General features: G+C 40.9%; 1 protein-coding gene across 2 annotated transcripts in view; it reads left to right on the top strand.

Annotated features, from left to right (window-relative positions):
• Positions 1-250: 250 nt before the first annotated feature.
• The window catches only part of LOC694780 (uncharacterized), a 39994-nt gene continuing 19952 nt past the window's right edge, over positions 251-20292 (top strand). The window contains exon 1 of one of the 2 annotated variants that reach the window (XM_077978609.1): positions 251-421. In XM_077978609.1, the coding sequence (XP_077834735.1) occupies positions 419-421 (3 nt within the window). In that variant the 5' untranslated portion in view covers positions 251-418. The remainder of the gene's footprint in view (positions 422-20292) is intronic. The other variant, XM_077978610.1, reaches the window with a different exon arrangement.

Raw genomic sequence — 20292 nt, 5'->3', positions numbered from 1 at the left:
ATTTAAAAAGAGAGAGAGTAAAGAAGAGATAGAATTTTCCCATGCTCTGGAGTGGGCCTGGCTCAGCTCAGGGAGGAAGCCCTGCCTGAAAAGGCTGCAGCCTTGGCTGGCACTGTTTCTTCATTCAGCCCTGCCTCTGATCACATTTTCTGTCACTCAGGGCCTGAAGGGACGGGGCCTTAAACGTTATCCAATCAAGGACTCTGGGCTGCGAACGTCCAATCAGGCACGCAGCTGGAGCGGAAAGGGCGGTTTCCGGGGACGTAGGAACCCTAGGCTTTCCCTGCAGCCCGAGGTCAAGGTCTCTTCCTTACTGCTGTGTATCCTCTGCTCCTAGAGGTCCAGATCTGCGGCCCTGTGACCTGCAGGTGTTGGGAGATCCACAACTAAGTCGCCAGGACCCCCTAGAAGCCTAGAAATGGTGAGTGTGCCGGGTCCGACGTCCCGAGGGAGTGGCAGGGGTGGTTGGAACTGGCGGGAAGTGGCTGTGGCGGGACTCTGGCCTCCCCGCAGTCAGCTCCACATCTGCGCCCCGAGTTCTCCTTGCCTAGCTGCACCTCAGTCCCCTTCAGCCGTAAGATGGCGGCTGCGCCGACAGCCGGCCCCGGGCGTCGTGTCTCTTCCCTGCGCTGTAATTGTGCCCTGGCCTGGAGCCCCCTTGGGGCAGCTCAGCACCCGCAGCGCGGAGTCTCTCCCAGATGTGCAGGGACCGTGGGAGGTTAGTCAGAGGAGAATCCTGACTCGGGGTGTGGGTTCATGAATGGGAAGAGCTTTGGTCCGCGAGGGTCCCAGTTCCTGTTTCCTCTTATTAAAAATTTATGGAAGTCACTGCAAAAATTTTAAAGAATTTAATCAAAGAGTGATTCCAAAATTGTAGAGCACCCAGCTATGGGTTGTAGTTTATGGCCTATTGAAGGGGTTTGACGGAAAGAGTTTTATGAGGTGCATAATGAAGAAGACCACATTCAATAATTGGTTAGGTACAGTTACCTAGTTTATTGTTTTGTTTTATTACTATTTTTTGAGGCCGAGTCTTCCTTCTGTCGCCCAGGCTGGAGTGCAGTGGCACGATCTTGGTTCACTGCAAGCTCCGCCTCCCGGGTTCACCCCATTCCCCTGCCTTAGCCTTCAGATAGCTGGGACAACAGTTCCCTGCCACCGCGCCCCGCTAATTTTTTTTGTATATTTTTAGTAGAGGCGGGGTTCCGCCCGCCTTTTTTTGTATATTTTTAGTAGAGGCGGGGTTCCGCCCGCCTCGGCCTCGAAAGGTGCTGAGATTATAGGCGTGAGCCTTGTAGTTTCTTAATTTGTAACATCAAGATGGAAATTTCTTGGTTATGTAATCAGAAGTTAATTGGCAGTTTATAGTCTGTTAAGCCTGAATTTTTTCCCCCCAAAGTAGTAATTTACAAAAAATGTATTTGTATTAGATTTTTTTTTTTTTTTTGAGACGGAGTCTCGCTCAGTCGCCCAGGCTGGAGTGCAGTGGGGCGATCTCGGCTCACTGCAAACTCCGCCTCCCGGGTTCACGCCATTCTCCTGCCTCAGCCTCCCAAGTAGCTGGGACTACAGGCGTCCGCCGCCACCCCCGGCTAATTTTTTGCATTTTTAATAGAGACGGGGTTTCACCGTGTTAACCAGGATGGTCTCAATCTCCTGACCTCGTGATCCGCCCGCCTCGGTCTCCCAAAGTGCTAGGATTACAGGCGTGAGCCACTGCACCCGGCCTAGATATTGTTTTTTGATATCAAGTCTCACTCTGTCGCCCAGGCTGGAGTGCAATGGCGCCATCTGGGCTCACTGCAATCTCCGCCTCCCAGGTTCAAGCGATTCTCTTGCCTCAGTCTCCCAAGTAGCTGGGATTACAGGCATGCGCCACCATGCCTGGCTAACTTTGTATTTTTAACAGGGACGGGGTTTTACCATGTTGGTCAGGCTGGTCTCGAACTCCTGATTTCAAGTGATCCACCTGCTTCGGCCTGCCAAAGTGTTGGGGTTACAGGTGCAAGCCGCCGCACCTGGCCGAAGTAGATGTTTTAAAAGTAGAAATTAGGAACTAGAGCCTCCTCAGTCTAACTGCCAGCCACTTAATTATTTTCACACCCCACAAGGAACTGCTGTTTATTGCGTTTTTCACATGAGTCCCAAGCAGGGCCTCAAGTCATTCCGACACCCCCTAGTTCTCCAGCCTGACTGGCTTGCAGTAAAATACTTAATTTCCACTTCCTTCTGACATTCCCAAAAGCCAATTTCCCCTCCCTTGTTCACATTATAAACTATTTGTCCTTTAGTGTATGTTTTGATACCTATTTTAATCATATTTTGACACAGCATTTGATGGCACATTTAAAAAGATTTGTTTTCTGTTTGTTAATATTTTTTCTTCTGTTTTCCCTAGACACATATGAGAATGTTTTTGGGTCAAGGTTTCCCTTTGGCAACTTTATAGGGAGCTATGTCCTCAGCCACCCTTCAGTTTTTTCTTGGACCTGAGATTCAGTACTGTCTGGGGAAAAACCAAAGTACCCGCCATAGCTTTGTCTGCCAGAGCGTCTAGTGAGTATCAGTTCCTGGATCATTTTCTCCCATAAGACACCCTGAAGTACAGAGTGTAGCCTCTCTTCTCCCATAACACAAACTGAGATATGGAGTGTAGCCTCTCAAGAGAACAGGTGAATGCCCTGGGGCTGAGAAGCATCTTCCGGTGCGCTGTTTTTTGGAAAGCTACCCCCTTGAGATATTAATATTGTCTTTACCCAACCCAGCTTCCATTTCTTGGAGACGCGTTGCTGTTCAGACAATCAGATGCTGGTATTGAAGGGGAAACCAAAATAATTTTTGCCCCTGGATTCTCTTAGGGGACAGAAAAATAGTGAAATAAAAATGGCAAAAAGTTTGTGAAAAGAAATAGCTCTCCAAAGACAAAGAAAAAAAAAATGACTCCAGTGAGATGGTGCAAGAACTTGCAAAGTAAAATGTACCTGGGGCACTCACTGGGGCATAGTTCAGAGAATGATTATTGAGCACTTAAGTGAACAGGATGGGGTGAGAGAATCTCTAAAGTAATTGGATGACCTGACTTGACACATGAGTCAGACATATCTGTACCTTGAAATGATTAAATGATTTGTTCACTTATTTTGACCTCAGTTTTCTTTTTAATTTTTGATTTTTATTTTATTTATTTATTTATTTTTTGAGACGGGAGTCTCGCTCTGTCGCCCAGGCTGGAGTGCAGGTGTCAATCCCCGCCTCCCGGGTTTATGCCCTTCTCCTGCCTCAGCCTCCCGAGTAGCTGGGACTACAGGCGCCCGCCACCTCGCATGGCTAGTTTTTTGTATTTTTTAGTAGAGACGGGTTTCACCGTGTTAGCCAGGATGGTCTCGATCTCGTGACTTCGTGATCCGCCCGTCTCGGCGTCCCAAAGTGCTGGGGGATTACAGGCTGGAGCCACCGGGCCCGGCATTTTTTTTTAATTTTTTGAGACAGAGTTTCATTCTGTCACCCAGGCTGCAGTGCAGTGGCAGGATCTCTGCTGACTGCAACCGCCGTCCGCCTCCCGAATTCAAGCAATTCTTCTGCCTCAGCCTCCCGGGTAGCTGGGACTACAGGCGTGCACCAGAAAGCCCGGCTAATTTTTGTATTTGTGGTAGAGATGGAATTTCACCATATTGGTCAGGCTGTTCTCAAACTCTTGACCTCGTGATCCGCCCGTCCCAGCCTCCCGAAATGCTGGGATTACAGGCGTCAGCCACCGCGCCCGGCCTTTTTTTTTTTTTTTTTTTTTTAAGATAGTGTTTTCCTCTGTCCCCCAGGCTGGAGTGCAGTGGTGCAATCTCACTGAAACCTCCTCATTCCGAGTTCAAGTGTTTCTCATGCCTCAGCCTCCCGAGTAGCTGGGACTACAAGTGTCCGCCACCACACCTGGGTACTTTTTGTACTTTTAGTAGAGATGCGAGTTTGCCATGTTGACCAGGCTGTGTGAGCTTAAAATTCTGACCTCAAGTAATCTGCCCGCCTTGGCCTCCCAAAGTGCTGGGATTGCAGGTGTGAGCCACTGTGCCCGACCTCAGTTTTTTAACTGTACATTGCATTTTATTAGTAGGTCTTGAAAGGTAAGAAAATATTTACAAAGGCCATAAAAAAGGTGAGTTTCAAAAAAATATCTAATATGTTTTTTTTGTTGAAGTTCTCATTCACCTGTTTTTTTTCTCAGTGAATTTAGGAGTTTTTTCAGGGTTTTTTTTTGTTTTTTTTGTTTTGTGTGTGTGTGTGTGTTTTTTGTTTTTTTTTTTTTTAAGAGACAGAGTCTTGCTTTGTCACCCAGGCTGGAGTGCAGTGGTGGGATCTCAGTCACTGCAGGCTCTGCCTCCTGAGTTCATGGCATTCTCCGGCCTTAGCCTCCCGAGTAGCTGGGACTGCAGGTGCCTGCCACCACGCCCAGCTAATTTTTTTGTATTTTTAGTAGAGACAGGGTTTTACCGTGTTTACCATGATGGTCTCAATCCCCTGACCTCATGATCTGCCTGCCTTAGCCTCCTAAAGTGCTGGGATTACAGGCACGAGCCACCGCGCCTGGCCCTCAGGTGTGTTTTTTTATTTCTGAGTGATTTCAAACAGAATTCCATCTAGCTTTTAGAATGTTAGCTACCGGCCGGGCGCGGTGGCTCAAGCCTGTAATCCCAGCACTTTGGGAGGCCGAGATGGGCGGATCACGAGGTCAGGGGTTCGAGACCATCCTGGCTAACACGGTGAAACCCCGTCTCTACTAAAAAATACAAAAAACTAGCCGGGCGAGGTGGTGGGCGCCTGTAGTCCCAGCTACTCGGGAGGCTGAGGCAGGAGAATGGCGTAAAAACCCGGGAGGCAGAGCTTGCAGTGAGCTGAGTTCCGGCCACTGCACTCCAGCCTGGGCGACACAGCGAGACTCCGTCTCAAAAAAAAAAAAAAAAAAAAGAATGTTAGCTACCGAGGAAAAAAATCAAAATTTTTCTTCCATTTCGGCTATAGAGAATTAATATATTTCCACAAGAAAATGTGGTAGATAATTGGTGAGTTACATAGATTCGTGGAAACATCAGTTTCTTTTTTTTGCAGTGAATTTGCAAAAATAAATATCTTTGTTCTATATCCTGTTATTTCAATTTCTGAATTTAATGGTAAATTTTATGTGATGAAACTTGGTACCTCCTAGAAGTGTTCCCGTATAACTGTTTACCACATGATTTTTAATAGAATAAGTAAAATAATGCTTTATTGTCAGAAAAATACATTTGCTTCTTTTACTGAGGTACAAAAGGTAAGCACCTTAAATTTTTCTTATATGGACACTTTTTGAATCATTTTGCTGGATTTTTCAAACACTTAGTTTCAAAAACTAAGTGAATGACTGACATGGTAATTAAAGCTTGAGCCCCATGACTGCAAGCTGAGGTTAATTTTGAGCCGGCAAAAGGAGGTTATTAAAGGCCCCGTTAGTTCCTTCTGGAAAGCCTTTCCTGCAGATGTCCCAGCCTGCTCACCCCAGCGGTGGAAGAAGCCTCCATAGTGAGAGAAGCTACAGAGCCCTGGAAAGCTGGGGCCCCATAGGCGGAAGCAGTTAAGATTAGGATAGAAGGGGTTTGGGGGTCTTACTGAAGATAAAATTGTTACTGTTTTGTGGCAGTTTCAAGAGGTTTTAAAATAAACCAGTTAGATGTACATAAAAAAAAAATTTAATTCCAAAGGAGTATTGCAACAGGAGGAAGCTCCAACTATAAGATCTTTAAGGATTGCAAAGATTAGGTAGAAAAGGACTTTTTTTCCTAGGGAAAAGCAAATAAGATTAGAAAGAAGGTGAGGGGAATGTTTAAATGAAGGGTGAAATACTCAGATTTTAGACCAGAATGTTTAGGAGTGTTCTTCAGACACTTAATTTGCAGTAGCATAAAATGAGGTTGTATAGTGACTCACACTGAGCATAGCTTAGATTTCAGGATCCTGTGGGAAGAAAATAAACTTAAGTTTGATTAAAAAGTATTTTATGTTGACCACTGAAGGCAAATTTAGCTGATTTTTTTAATGAGAAGAGGAAAATATGCAGTGTCTTCCTGGCTGTGTATTGGGTAAGTAAAGAGAGCAGCATCTAAGTCATAATGGGAAGGGTGTGTCTTTTCGTAAAATGTTCCTGGAGAACACAGAGGATAGAGAATTTTATTAATCACAGCTGTTTATTATCTGTATGCTTCATCTTTTCCCACCTCTTTCCTTGGTTCTATACTTTTCTTCCATTTGACTTTTTGGGGTTTGTATATTTTATTTGAAGCCAGTGAATATAACTATAGTGTTCTGTTGAGTTCTCTCAGATTATTGGATTTCAAAAAGGAGAGTCCCCAATTTTTAAACAGTAGGTCAGAAGCATAGATGAGCCCATGGAGTTTGTGACTGACATCTGCAGTGAGGACAGTGTTGTGGGACTGAGCCCTGAATCAGGTCTGTGCTGACTCTGGGTGGTGTCAGAATTCAAGTGTTAGACAATGAGTTGGTGTTGGAGAGTTGTTGGTGTTCATCAAACTCTGCAGATTTGGTGCCAGAAGAAAGATAGCACAGACTTTTGGCCTGGAATGAAACTCTAGGTGTCTGGGAATGGGAGGCTCTGCTCTCCTCTACACAGGCTGTCACACTGTCCTTTGTTCTTTAATTTCAGAATTCCTCCCAGGGTGACAGAGGACTGAAAACTTAAAGGAGATCTGATGACAAATCCCCTTTTCCACAGCTGCCAGCAGAGGATTTCCACCCACTCACAAACTCCCACTAGACATTGATGTGTCCACACCCCTCTCAGGACAAGGCACCACCCTCAGGAATTTTACCACAGCATTTTTGATCCTAGTGGTTTTTTTTTTTTTTTTTTTTTTTTGAGACGGAGTCTTGCTCTGTCCCCCGGGCTGGAGTGCAGTGGCCAGATCTCAGCTCACTGCAAGCTCCGCCTCCCGGGTTCACGCCATTCTCCTGCCTCAGCCTCCCATGTAGCTGGGACTACAGGCGCCCGCCACCACGCCCAGCTAGTTTTTTGTATATTTTAGTAGAGACGGGGATTCACCGTGTTAGCCAGGATGGTCTGGATCTCCTGACCTCGTGATCCGCCCATCTCGGCCTCCCAAAGTGCTGGGATTACAGGCTTGAGCCACCGCGCCCGGCCTGGTTTTTTTGGCCAGAAACCTACAAAAGTGTCTACGAGTCTCCTGGCATATGTCTATTTTCAGACACTGAATCTGCAGTAGCAACCTTTTTGTTTTCTCCACCAGCCTAGGGTTCATAATCTTATCTGCCTGCATGGACCCAGAAATAAATCAGAGTACAGCCCCACTTGGGCCACTACCTGTAGCACAAACCAGTCCTTCTACCTGCCTTGTACTCTCTCCAATGCAGGGACTTTTTTTTCTTTTAACTTTTTGTTTGGTTCAAGGGTACATGTGCAGCTTTGTCATACAGCTAAAATTGTGTCATGGGAGTTTGGTGTGCAGATTATTTTGTCCCTGCAGTACTAATCATAGCACCAAAAAGGTATTTTTTTCTGACCCTTTTAGTCCTCCCACCCTTCACCCTCAACTAGGCCTCAGTGTCTTTTTCTCCTCTGTGTTCTTGTGTTATTATTTAGCTCTTACTTATAAATAATAACATGCATTTGGTTTTCTGTTTCTGCATCAACTTTCTAAGAATAGTGATCTCCAGCTTCATCCATGTTGCTGCAAAGGACATAATCTTGTTTTTGTTTTTTTTTTTTATGACCACACAGTATTTCATGATTTCATGATGTTTATGTACCATATTTAGTTGGTTGGTTGGTTTGAGATGGAGCCCAGCTCTGTCACTCAGGCTGGAGTGCAGTGGCATGATCTCGGCTCACTGCACCCTCCACCTCCTGGGTTCAAGCAATTCTGCCACAGCCTCCAGAGTAGCTGGGATTACAGGTGTGTGCCACCACACTCAGCTAATTTTTGTATTTTTAGAATAGACAAGAGTTTTGCCATGTTGGCCAGGTTGGTCTCGAACTCCTGACTTCAGGTGATCCACCCCCCTGGCCTCCCAAAGTGCTAGGATTACAGGTGTGAGCCACCACACCCAGCCCATATTTTGTTTTTATTAAGTTTATTAAGTTTTTAATTTTTTGTTATTTTTGGAGACAGGGTCTCACTCTTTTTCCCAGGCTGGAGTGCAGTGGTGTGATCTTGGCTCACTGAAACCTCAACCTCTCAGGCTCAAGAAATCCTCTTCTACCTAAGCTTCACAAGTAGCTAAGACTAAAGGCTTGTGCCACCATACTTAGCTAATTTTTATTTTTGTACTTTCTTTTTAATAGATGGGATTTTGCCATGTGGTCCATGCGGGTCTCAAACTCCTGAACTCAGGCAATCCACCTGGCTCAGCCCCCAAAGTGCTGGATTACAGGCATGTGCCATCCTGCCCAACCATACCATATTTTCTTTATCCAGTCTACCAGTGTGATAGGCATTTAGGTTGATTCCATGTCTTTGCTATTGAGAATAGCGCTGCAATGAATGTGATTGTGCATGTGTCTTTATGATAGAATACTTTATATATTTTTAGGTATATACTCAGTTGTGAGGTTACTGGATCAAATGGTAATTTTGTTTTTGGTTTAGTGAGGAATCACCACACTGCTTTTCACAATGGTTGAATTATAATAATGGCCATTCTCACTGGTTTGAGGTAATTTCTCATTGTGGTTTTCTTTTGCATTTCTCTAATGATTAGTGATGGGCCTTTTTATATGCTTGTTAGCCACATGTTTGTCTTCTTTTGAAGACAAACATCTTTTTCTTTTTTTTTTTTTTGTCTTTTAAGTTAGTTTTTTTTTTTTTCTTGTAAACTTGTTTTAGTTTTTTATGGATTCTGGATAGTAGACCTTTGTCAGAAGCATAGTTTGCAAATATTTCTATTATTTTGTAGGATGTCTCTTTTCTGTGTTGATAATTTCCTTCGTTGTGAAAAAGTTTAATTAGGTCCCATTTGTCAATTTTTGCTTTTGTTGCAATTGCTTTTCATATCTTCGTCATGAAATCTTTGCCAGTTTCTATGTCTAGAATGGCACTTCTTACCTTCCAGGGTTTCTTCTTTATATATAATTTTTAGGATTAACATTTAAGTCTTTCATTTACCTTGAGTTGGTTTTTTTACATGGTATTATAAAAGGGTCCAGTTTCAATTTGCTACATAGTGCTAGCTAGTTATTCTAGCACCATTTATTAAATACGAAATTCTTCCCACATTCCTGTTGTCACCTTTGTTGAATATCAGATGGCTTTAGGTGTGTGGCATTATTTCTGGGCTTCCTAGTCTGTCGCATTGGCCTATGAGTTTGTTTTTGTGCCTGTACCATGTTGCTTTGTTTACTGTAGCACTGTTGTGTAGTTTGAAGTCAGGTAATGTAATGCCTTCAACTTTGTTGTTTTTGCTTATGATTGCCTTGGCTATTCAGGCTCTTTTTTGGTTCCATGTGAATTTTAAAATAGTTTGTTATTTTAGTTCTGTTAAAAAATATTTTGGTGGTTTGATTAAGTTAGCATTACATCTGTAAATTTATTTAAGCAGTATGGTTGTTTTTATGATAGTGATTTTTTTTATTCATGAGCATAAAGTGGTTTTCCATTTGTTTCTGTCATCTCTGGCTTCTTTAAGCATTGTTTTATAATTCTTGTCATAGAGATCTTTTGCCTCTCTGGCTATCTGTATTTCTAGATATGTTATTCTTTTCTTTGGCAGATGTGAATGGAATTGTGTTTTCAATTTAGATTTGGCCTGGATGTTCTTGATATATAGGGTTGCTACTAGTTTTTGTACATGTTTTTGTATCTTGAGACTTCACTGAGGTTTGTCAGTTTAAAGAGCTTTTCTGCTGAGAGTATATGGGTTTCCAGATGTAGAATCATGTTGTTTGCAAACAGGGATGGTTTGACTTTCTCTCTTTTTGTTTGAATGTCTTTTATTGTTATCTTTTGCCTGATTGCTCTGGCTAAGACTTCCAATTTTATGTTGAATAGGAGTGTTGAGAGAAGGCATCCTTGTCTTGTGCCAGTTATCAAGAAGGAATGCTTCCAGGTTTTGTCCATTCAGTATGTACCTTCCCTGCCTCATTTGTTGAGGGTTTTTAACATGAAAAATGTTAAATTTTATTGAAAGCTTTTTGTGCATCTATTGAGATAATCTTGTGGTTGCTCTCTTTAATTCTGTTTATGCAATGAATCACATTTATTGATTTGTGTATGTTGAACAAACCTTGAATCCCCAAAAATAAACTGTAGTTTATCACAGTGGGTTAGCTTTTTGATAAGCTGCTGCATTTGGTTTGCCAGTAGTTTGTTGAAGATTTCTGGTTTTTTTTCTTTTCTTTTTTTTTTTTTTTTTTTTTTTTGAGATGGAGTCTCACTGTGTCATCCAGGCTGGAGTGTAAGTGGTGTGATCTTGGCTCACTGTAACCTCTGCCTCCCAGGTTCAAGTGATTCTCCTGCCTCAGCCTCTTGGGTAGCTGGGATTACAGGTGTGTGCTACCATGCCCAGCTAATTTTTTTGTGTTTTTAGAAGAGATGGGATTTCATCATGTTGGCCAGGCTGGTCTTGAACTCCTGACCTCAGGAAATCAGCCTACCTTGGCCTCCCAAAGTTCTGGGATTACAGGCATGAGCCACCGGACCCAGCGGTTTTGTTGAAGATTTCAAGGATATTGGCCTGAAGTTGCCTTTTTTTTGGTTTTATCTCTGTTAGGTTTTGATATCAGAATGGTACTTTTCTTACATAATGAGTTGGAGAGGAGTTTCTTTTTAATCTTTTGAAATTGTTCTAGTAGAAATAATATCAGCTTCTATTTGTACATCTGGTAGAATTCAGCTGTGAATATGTCTGGTCCTGAGCTTCATTTGGTTGCTAGGCTATTTATTACTCATTCAATTTTTTGAGCTTATCTATGTATTAAGGGCTTTGATTTTTTTGTGTATGTGTTCAGTCTTGGGAAGATGTATTTGTTCAAGAATTTTTTCATTTCTTCTAGATTTTTGTTTATGTGCATAGCAGACTTCAGTATATTTTTGTGGGGTCAGTGGTAATGTCTCCTTTTGCCATTTCTAATTGTATTTATTTGTATCTTCATTAATCTAGCTAGTAGTTTATTTACCTTTTTTAAAAATAGATTTAATATCTGGATTTCTTGATATTTTGTAGTTTTTCATGTCTAAATCTCCTTCATTCAGTTCAGATCTGATTTTGGTTATTTCTTGTCTTTTGCTAGCTTAGGGGCTGATTTGCTTTTATTGCTCTCAGTCTTTTATTTATGATGTCAGGTTGTTAAACTGAGATCTTTCGGCCGGGCGCAGTGGCTCACGTCTGTAATCCCAGCACTTTGGGAGGCTGAGGCGGGTGGATCACAAGGTCAGGAGATCGAGACCATCCTGGCTAAAACGGTGAAACCCCGTCTCTACTAAAAATACAAAAAATTAGCCGGGCGTGGAGGCGGGCGCCTGTGGTCCCAGCTACTGGGGAGGCTGAGGCAGGAGAATGGCGTCGGCCCGGGAGGCGGAGCTTGCAGTGAGCCGAGATCACGCCACTGCACTCCAGCCTGGGCGACAGATCGAGACTCCGTCTCAAAAAAAAAAAAAAAAAAAAAAAAAACCTGAGATCTTTCTATAACTTTTTGATGTGAGGATTTAATGATATAAATGTTTCTTTTAACACTGCCTTAGCTGTATTTCAGGGGTTCTGGTGTGTTGTATTTTCATTCTTATTTGTTTCAAAACACTTCTTGGTTTCTGCCTTAATTTCATTATTTACCAAGAAGTTATTCAAGTGTAGGCCATTTAATTTTATTTAATTGTATAGTTTCCAATTGTTTTATTGGTATTGAAACATATTTTTCTTAAGCTGTAATCTGTGTGTCGTTTGTATCATTTTGGGATTTTTGAATTTGCTGAGAATTGTTTTGTTTCGATCATGTGGTCAGTTTTTGAGTATGTGCCATGTGGTGATGAGAAGAATGTGTTTTATGGTATATTTAGATGAAGAGTTCTGTAGATGTCTATTAGGACTATTTATCTGGTCAAGTGTTGAGTTCAGGTCCTAATATTGTTGTTAATTTTCTTCTTCAATGATATGTCCATCAGTGCCTGTGAGATGTAGTCTCTGATTATTACTGTGTGAGATTCTAAGTCTCTTCATAGGTCTCTAAGAACTTGCTTTATTCATGTGAACCTATGGATTTTTTTATAACACCTTTCTCTCTTCTGCTTTTCCCCCCATAAGCATTCTTTCAAGTGCACACAGTGTGCAAAATTCAGTCCAAGAGTTCAAGAACCTGTCCAGAGACCTGGTTGTTTTAAGAGAAAATATAAATTATAAATAAGAGGCTTTATTCTCATATATGAAAATAAGGGAGGATAACTACCTGATTTTTATAAAAGGTTTAGATTATATGTATATATTTTCTTTGCTTTTTGAAATATATGTAAATCATATTAGCAATGAAATAAACCTTTTGCCATTCTTTTTGACTCAGAATTGTCTTTATCTGGGACCTGAGATTCATTGCTTTCCTTTTGTCTTGGCAAAAGATTATTTTTTTTTTATCTTTAGTCTTTAAAGTAGACACAACTTTGTTCAGAGTAAAGTTCATTTCAAGAGCATAATAAAGTTGAGCACAAAGATAGGAATAAATTTAGCAATACAGAATAAGAAAGACTAAAAGATACTGAGTAAGTTCTTTGGCAGAAACCTGGTTATCCAAGGTGATTATTTGCAGGCTGACATACTTGCACTGCAAAAGCCAGAAGAGTTCAGTGTATAAACTGAACAGTGGAGTCTGTTGTACTTGGGTTACTTCAGTACAGTTAGTGTAGTTATGTGTAGTGTTTGTAGGCAACCTGCATTCATATAAATTAAACAGTATTTTCTACAATAGTATGAATTTAAGACCACAATATTTACTTTGATTGAATTCCTTAGTTATTTTAACATTATTATTCATACTTTTGAAATATAGTTTCAACCGAATTATAGTTCAGATAATTTTTTAAAATCTTACATACGTTATGACTAGTACATAAAATTACTGATACTTATATATTTATATCTGATATCCAAAAAGTTTACCATTAAATTGTTACACTAGATATTAGTCTGACATGCTTATTAATGTATCCAGTGGGAATAATTATAGGTAAGCATAATTTTAGTGTCATATATTTTACCAGATTAGTGTGCTGCTATTACAGGACAAATAAAGACAGGTGATATGGCTACCCAGAAACCGTAATAGCTCTCCAGTCAGCTATGTTGCAAGCTCTAATATATTCTACTATATTATCACAGTGAGATTTCAATTTTTTATAAAAATGCGCCGGTGGAAGTTGTCAGATGTATTCCAATATAGATCTCACATTCAATGGTTAGGAAATAAGAGAACAGCAGAGATGGAGGATAAATCTTTTAAAATTCTGCTGAGAGCTGGGTGTTGTGGCTCATGCCTGTAATCCCAGCACTTTGGGAGGCCAAGGTGTGTGGATCACCTGAGGTCAGGAGTTTGAGACCAGCCTGGACAATGGTGAAACCTCCTCTCTACCAAAAATAACAGAATTAGCCATTTGTGGTGGTGTGTGCGTGTAGTCCCAGGTATTTAAGAGGCTGAGACAGGAGAATCGCTTGAACCCGGAGGCGGAGGTTGCAGTGAGCCAAGATCACACCATTGCACTCCAGCCTGGGCAACAAGAATGAAACTCCATCTTAAAAAAGAAAAAAAAAATTTTAGTGAGAATATGCCCCCTTTATTCAATAATGCTCATGTTTCTTTTGCTGGGAGTAGCTATACACTTTGGGTATTTGGAAAGATACTCTTCTTTGGGAGATATTTTCTGGCCAACTTGATCAATCTTACATCTAATCTCAGTTTTTTCTTAAGACGCTGTAACATTTTTCTCTCAATATAATCTTTCTCAGAATGAGAGCTGTTTTTCTCTCGAATGCATTGCGTATCTGTTTCAGAAACCCTATTAGTATTCCATGGTGTCTGTGAAAGACGTGGGCTGTCACAGTGAGAACTCTCAGAGCTGTCTCTATCTGGACTCATGCTAAAACCCGGCAGTATTTTTTCATGTCACCGTTCTAAATAAAAACTAAGGCTGAAACACTTCTCCCTTTTCTATTATTGTGAAGGTGCAATTCTACCCAGGAGGTCTGCAGGCTCTCCTCCTGCTGCTCAGGCTTCACTCTCTGATGTGGCGCTGGAGTGCTGCTGTGGCAATTGGGGTTCACCTAAGATGCCAGTTTCCAGCTGTGAGCCCTGTGCTGTGGGCTGTTCCTCAGTGGCAGATGATGGGGTCAAGAGAGTACACTAGCCACCAGGAGAGGGAAAGCAGGAGTACTCTAGCCCAGTGCTCAGGGAGTAGAGAGCTATTGCTTTAAAATGTAAATAGCCAAAAGGATAGCACCCAAATCAACAATTTTTGTCGAACAGTTAAGGCCTAGTTTCAGCAGGCACCGGGGTTCAAGTTGAAAACTACCTCCAGTCATGAAGATGTGAAAAGTTTATTTTGTCATTGATTATAACGGATTAGCATACAGAGATGGCCTTCCTAACTACCAGGTGAATTTATGATGAACTATGTATGACATGGTGTTGTAAATTCTACTTTTAGATGAATTATGGTGACTGTCTTTCTGTCTTTGCAATCTCTTGAGCAAATTGACTGTTAATACATGTTACATTCACATATAATTGTGTAATAAAACAGTTTTCTTTCTGTTCTGTTATTGTGGAGTTCCTCTGGGACTGAAGAAAAGTTTGCTTCTAATTGTATTTTCCAAACCTTGTCTAGAATTACCAGACGTAATGTAAACACATAAGGTGCCAACTAAGCTTTAGTCTAGATAGGCCTTTTCTGCTCAGGCTTCCAGTCAATTCACAATTGTGCTGCGAAGTGCATGCTGTCCCCTAAATATGCAGGTGGAATTGTGTCTGTACCTACTTGGTATCTATCATCCTCTACAGTCACTTTTAGAGAGGCTAGAACAGATTTCTACAAACTTCATAGGTCAGATATTAACCATTTTACCTCTTTCCATGACTTGTGTCTTCAGACCTGAAACTGATTCAGTGACCATGGGGCACCGAAACCCAATCAGAGTAAAATATGTGCATTGAGTAGACCTGTAGACATGAGAATCTCCACTTCTCCCTCCCTCCTCATGCTAAAGTGCTCACAAATGTTCAGGTAACATTTACCTGAACATTGCTGCTACTTTACCCATGCAGGACCTGAATTTGCAGCTCCATATTCTAAATCTAGGTCTTCAGAATTGAAAAGAAAAAAAAATTTTATATATGAGGAATGCAAGTCCTTTTAGGTATCAAACTCAGACATTAAAATGAGAGCACAATTGTGTTTTTCACCCCCTTTTTTTAGCTATATATGTATCTCTTGAGACTGCTCACTATTGCCACAAGTAGCTATAAATTAAACTAATAATTCCACACTGGACACTATATTCCATATCCTTAACCTTAACGATGTATATCCAATCAATTATTAAAGTTATTTTGCATGAATAAGAATCTCTCACAACCAATTTTGTGTCAGCTCACTCACTGTTCCTCTTTTTTACCTTTACAAATCCACTTGTAAGTGCTGCTAATCAAAATGTAGGTTCCAGGCAATTTGAATATTTTGTCTCAAGTTAAAATCTTTAAGCTTGACCCAAATAAACTGTCTTCTTATGTTCATTTTGTGTCAGCTTTTTAAAGGTAAAATATTATTTAGAATATTCTAGAGCAGCCTCTATGAGGGGATTTCTCCTTTGATTTCACTCTACTTGCTGTGTCACCCAAAAATGCAGAGTGAGGTTGATTTCAGCTAGAATCAGCAAATTAGGTCTGGCCTCTGCTGGGATTTACAAGGCAGGGCCTGATTTTGGATTGAGAATTTACAGAAAACCAACAGGAGATATTTTCTGCATTGTGAGATATCAACGTGGACATTTTTAAATTCCTCTTTTTATGTGTCTTTTTGACCTTTTCACATCTTCGTCATTAACCTGCCACAGTTATGTGAGAGGCTCCAGGAATAAATGGAATATGATGGCAGCATCTGTAAGGGTAAACAAGCATCTTAAGGCCACAAAGTATCCAGAGCCACGACCACAACTATACCTACCTGTAAAATGTGATACTGGAGTAAAGTATTCTTGTCCTTCTACTTACCCAACAGCCAGCAAATCAGGACAGCTAGCAAATCAGGACAGACAACCCAGATTCTGGAGTTCAGCCATAGTAGTTCTATTTTTTATTTAGAATCATCCTGAGTCTTCTGTGCCTGGCTTATCGTTGGACCATCAGCCCAGGGTCACTGGGAACCCTCTCACAATCACCTGTGAATCTTTGAGACATTTGAGGATGTCCAGAACAGAATTGTGTCAGGCTGATAAGAGTGGTTAATTCTACTTCTGTCCCAGTGTGAGAGAAATGAGTCATCTTGTGTTTGTTTCTCCCCTTATACAAGAAGTATCTTTGATTGGTACCCAGATGAGAGTTTTTCCAGTTCCCTGGTACTTGGGTAAAAAATCAGGAGGGCTGGAGGCTCAAACAGATAAACTAATTGTTTCCATTTTATATAGTCATAAAAAAATAGATGAAAAAGGCTGGGTGCAGTGGCTCATACCTGTAATCCCAGCACTTTGGGAAGCCAAGACGGGTGGATCACCTGAGGTCAGGAAATTCTAGACCAGCCTGGTCAGCATGGTGAAATCCCATCTCTGGTAAAAATACCAAAATTATCCGGGTGTGGTGGCTCATGCCTGTTGTCCGGGCTACTTGGGAGGCTGAGACAGGAGAATCTATTGAACCTGGGAGGAGGAGGCTGCAGTGAGTCAAGATCACATCATTGCGCTCCAGCCTGGGCAAAAAAGTGAGACTCAGTCTCAGAAAAAGAAAAAAAAAATTAAAGAAAGACAGAAAAAAGAGGAAAAATAGATGAAGCAGTCATGGTTCCTACCATCCTGGCAGTTTTAGTCTAGAATAGCAACTGGAAAAGTGGTTGAATTATGCATCAGATGGTGGGTACAATAAATAGATATGTACAAAAAACTTGGGCTTTATTTGAGCCACTTTCTTTATATTGTGGTTTCTGATGTCTACACCTGAACTTATAAACAGAAGAGTCGTTATTATTATTTGTATTTCTTTTACCCTGCTAAGAATACTTATTTTTCGGGCCGGGCGCGGTGGCTCAAGCCTGTAATCCCAGCACTTTGGGAGGCCGAGACGGGCGGATCACGACGTCAGGAGGTCCAGACCATCCTGGCTAACACGGTGAAACCCCCTTTCTACTAAAAAATACAGAAAACTAGCCGGGCGAGGTGGCGGGCGTCTGTAGTCCCAGCTACTTGGGAGGCTGAGGCAGGAGAATGGCGTAAACCCAGGAGGCGGAGCTTGCAGTGAGCTGAGATCCAGCCACTGCACTCCAGCCTGGGTGAATACTTATTTTTCTTCTAAAAAAAATTATTCTAGAAAACCTTAAGGGAATTTTTTTTGAACTGCCTATTAGTGTATTAGTATTAGTATATTATATTATATATAAAATTTACAGGGCAGTGGCTAAAAAAGATTAAAATTACACAAACTCAGATTTAAGTTTACTTAAGTAAGCTTTAAAAAAAAAGAACTGACAATACCCCCCAGTGGCATAGAGAACAGAATTGTACATCGGCTCTACACTCTGCCCCAGCCTTGTTCATATTCACCCTTTTTGGAATCCTTATTTATGTCTGGCTCTACCCTGGAGTCTTGCCTCAAAGAACTGATTAGAAGAGATCAGAGTTTTGGGTCATGAATCCTGTTGCCTTTTTAGAGCTGGTGCTCAACATTTTCTGCAACCCAACAGATAAATGGGAAATATAAAGTATGCATTATAGGATCTTACTTTTCAAATTTTTTATTAAAACCAGAGCTTGCAGAGACATTATTGAGCAGCTTGTTTTCTGTTCCTGCAGATCTAGTAGTTGATTCACAAGTCCCAAGAAAGTAAATATAAACACAATAAAAATTTATCTAAATTTTATTAAACTCTTTCCATTTGTATCCCTTTCATCTGTGTATATTTAGCTTTTATTCTATGCATTTTTTGAAAAAAATCAGTGACAGATCAACAGAAATAGAAATAAAAATGCTGGGTCCTTTAAAGCCTTGGAATTATTGAACACTTAGTATCAACTCACAGGGTGTTATTAGGATTAAACCACATAATGTGCTATCACAGTGCTCTGTAACATCCTATTGAGCCCATAGTACCTGCTTAATAAAGACTGCATTAGTACATGTGCACATGTTCTCCAAACGCAGACTTACTCAGAAATTGCTTTTTATTTCTCTGTAAACTTTAAAGAGACAGCAAAGAATATAATACTTTAGGATGAAGAATGATTGTTTTCATTTGTACCAGAAGTATTTGTGTTGTGACAAGAGTGGTGCATGTAAGGGACTCTGTTGTGCCTCATTTCTCTAACTAATGCTAATAATAAGCCCAGGGGGAGCAACATCATGATTGACAGGGCACTTGTTTAAAAGACCCGTTTATGGACCCTTTCCATACCTCAGAATTACGTTTCATAGAGTGGGACCAAAATTACCAAGTGATTTTATAAGCTCATTAGAGCTTGAGAGGAAATGCTTAATTAAGGGGTTATCAGCCCAGGCTTCTAATTAGTATCACCTGGCCATTTTGCAGAACTCTTTTTACTTGTGCCCTGCCCATGGATTCTGTTTATTGTTCAGGTGGAAGCATCCATGTTGTTGTAATTAAGTGGCTCATGTGACTCTAAGGTGAGGCCAGAATCAAGTATGAGGAATTCAAAATACATTCATGACAGTTAAGTTCCATCTTTGCATTAAAGGGTGGTCCAAGAACCTATTCTGTTTGGATTTGGTAGGAACAGTACAGCATGGCCCTTATTTCCATTAATGTCAGAGATCTGTAGCAGAAATTGCTGGTGCTTGTGTCAGGGGATGGCTCCTGAGGACAAAATAAAGAAAAGCATATTTTTATCTCTGTGGAGCTACTCTTTGTTAGTCTTTTCTGCTATAAAGGACACAAATGGATGGAGTTTTTCTGTGTTGGTCCTTCTGCCTGTGGATGTGGTGACAGCAGGTAGACCTCTGGTACTGACACTTTTAAAGGCATATTCTCAAGATGCCGGTGTAACTTGTCCAGAACATTTTATCTGAGAAAGAATCCTAGAGAAGGAGGAGAAAGAGAAAAAAAAATGGCCTTTTCTTTTACAGCTAAACATGTCTCAGATCAAGATCTGTGTCCACTCTGCTTCCTCCAGGAAACATGCGTTTAGTACTTGCAAATGTGTACTTCTGTACTTGTGTTTTTACTCCCTAATGAGTTTTTCTTAACTACTTTAAAAAATTCTTACAATAATCAAAGTCTCTGAAAAATATATATTTTTCTATATACCAGAGCCTTCTCTATATTACGGCTTCTTATATGCCATGCAGAAATATCACTGTGAATTTATAATCTGCAATATTAAAAATGTCCCTTTGTGGCTGTTGAACATGGAAGGTGTAGATACTCCAAATACCTATCGAGGAAAACCTGGTGTTTTTAGTGAAGACAGAGAACATGTAATGTTGAGGTTTCATCTGTGTTCTTTATTATGTCTATGCAGTACAGGATTAAGAAAACACTCATTGAAGCAGTATGGTATTTGTTACCGAGAAAATTCTTAAAGAATTGTTAGGAGATACCTGCTCTCTACAGTGCTAAAGAAAGACTACTTAAAATCACTATTAAACATTACAGCACATGGGAGATATCTCTATCTTGAACTTTCCATAAAACTAATGTTTCCTTATGGTCAAATTCACACTATGATTTACCTTTCAGGGTGCAGTATCTCAGCAACAATGCTGTGTCCTTCTGGGTGCATCAGGACATTATAAAAGTTTGTTCTAGTGTAGTTGATGTTAATAAATCACTTAGTCGATAAGGTCTCTGACACATTTTTTCACTATAGAATTATTTTTCTCTTAGTTATTATTTTTTTGGAGACAGAGTCTCGCTCAGTCGCCCAGGCTGGAGTGCAATGGCATGATCTCTGCTCACTGCAAGCTCCGCCTCCTGGGTTCACACCATTCTCCTGCCTCAGCCTCCCAAGTAGCTGGGACTACAGGTGCCCGCCACCTCGCCCAGCTAGTTTTTTGTATTTTTTAGTAGAGACGGGATTTCACCGTGTTAGCCAGGATGGTCT

This window comes from Macaca mulatta, chromosome 19 (assembly GCF_049350105.2).
Source record: "Macaca mulatta isolate MMU2019108-1 chromosome 19, T2T-MMU8v2.0, whole genome shotgun sequence".
NCBI lineage: Eukaryota > Metazoa > Chordata > Mammalia > Primates > Cercopithecidae > Macaca > Macaca mulatta.
Note: the sequence above shows the minus strand (reverse complement) of the source record. Positions and strands in the feature narration are given on the sequence as shown.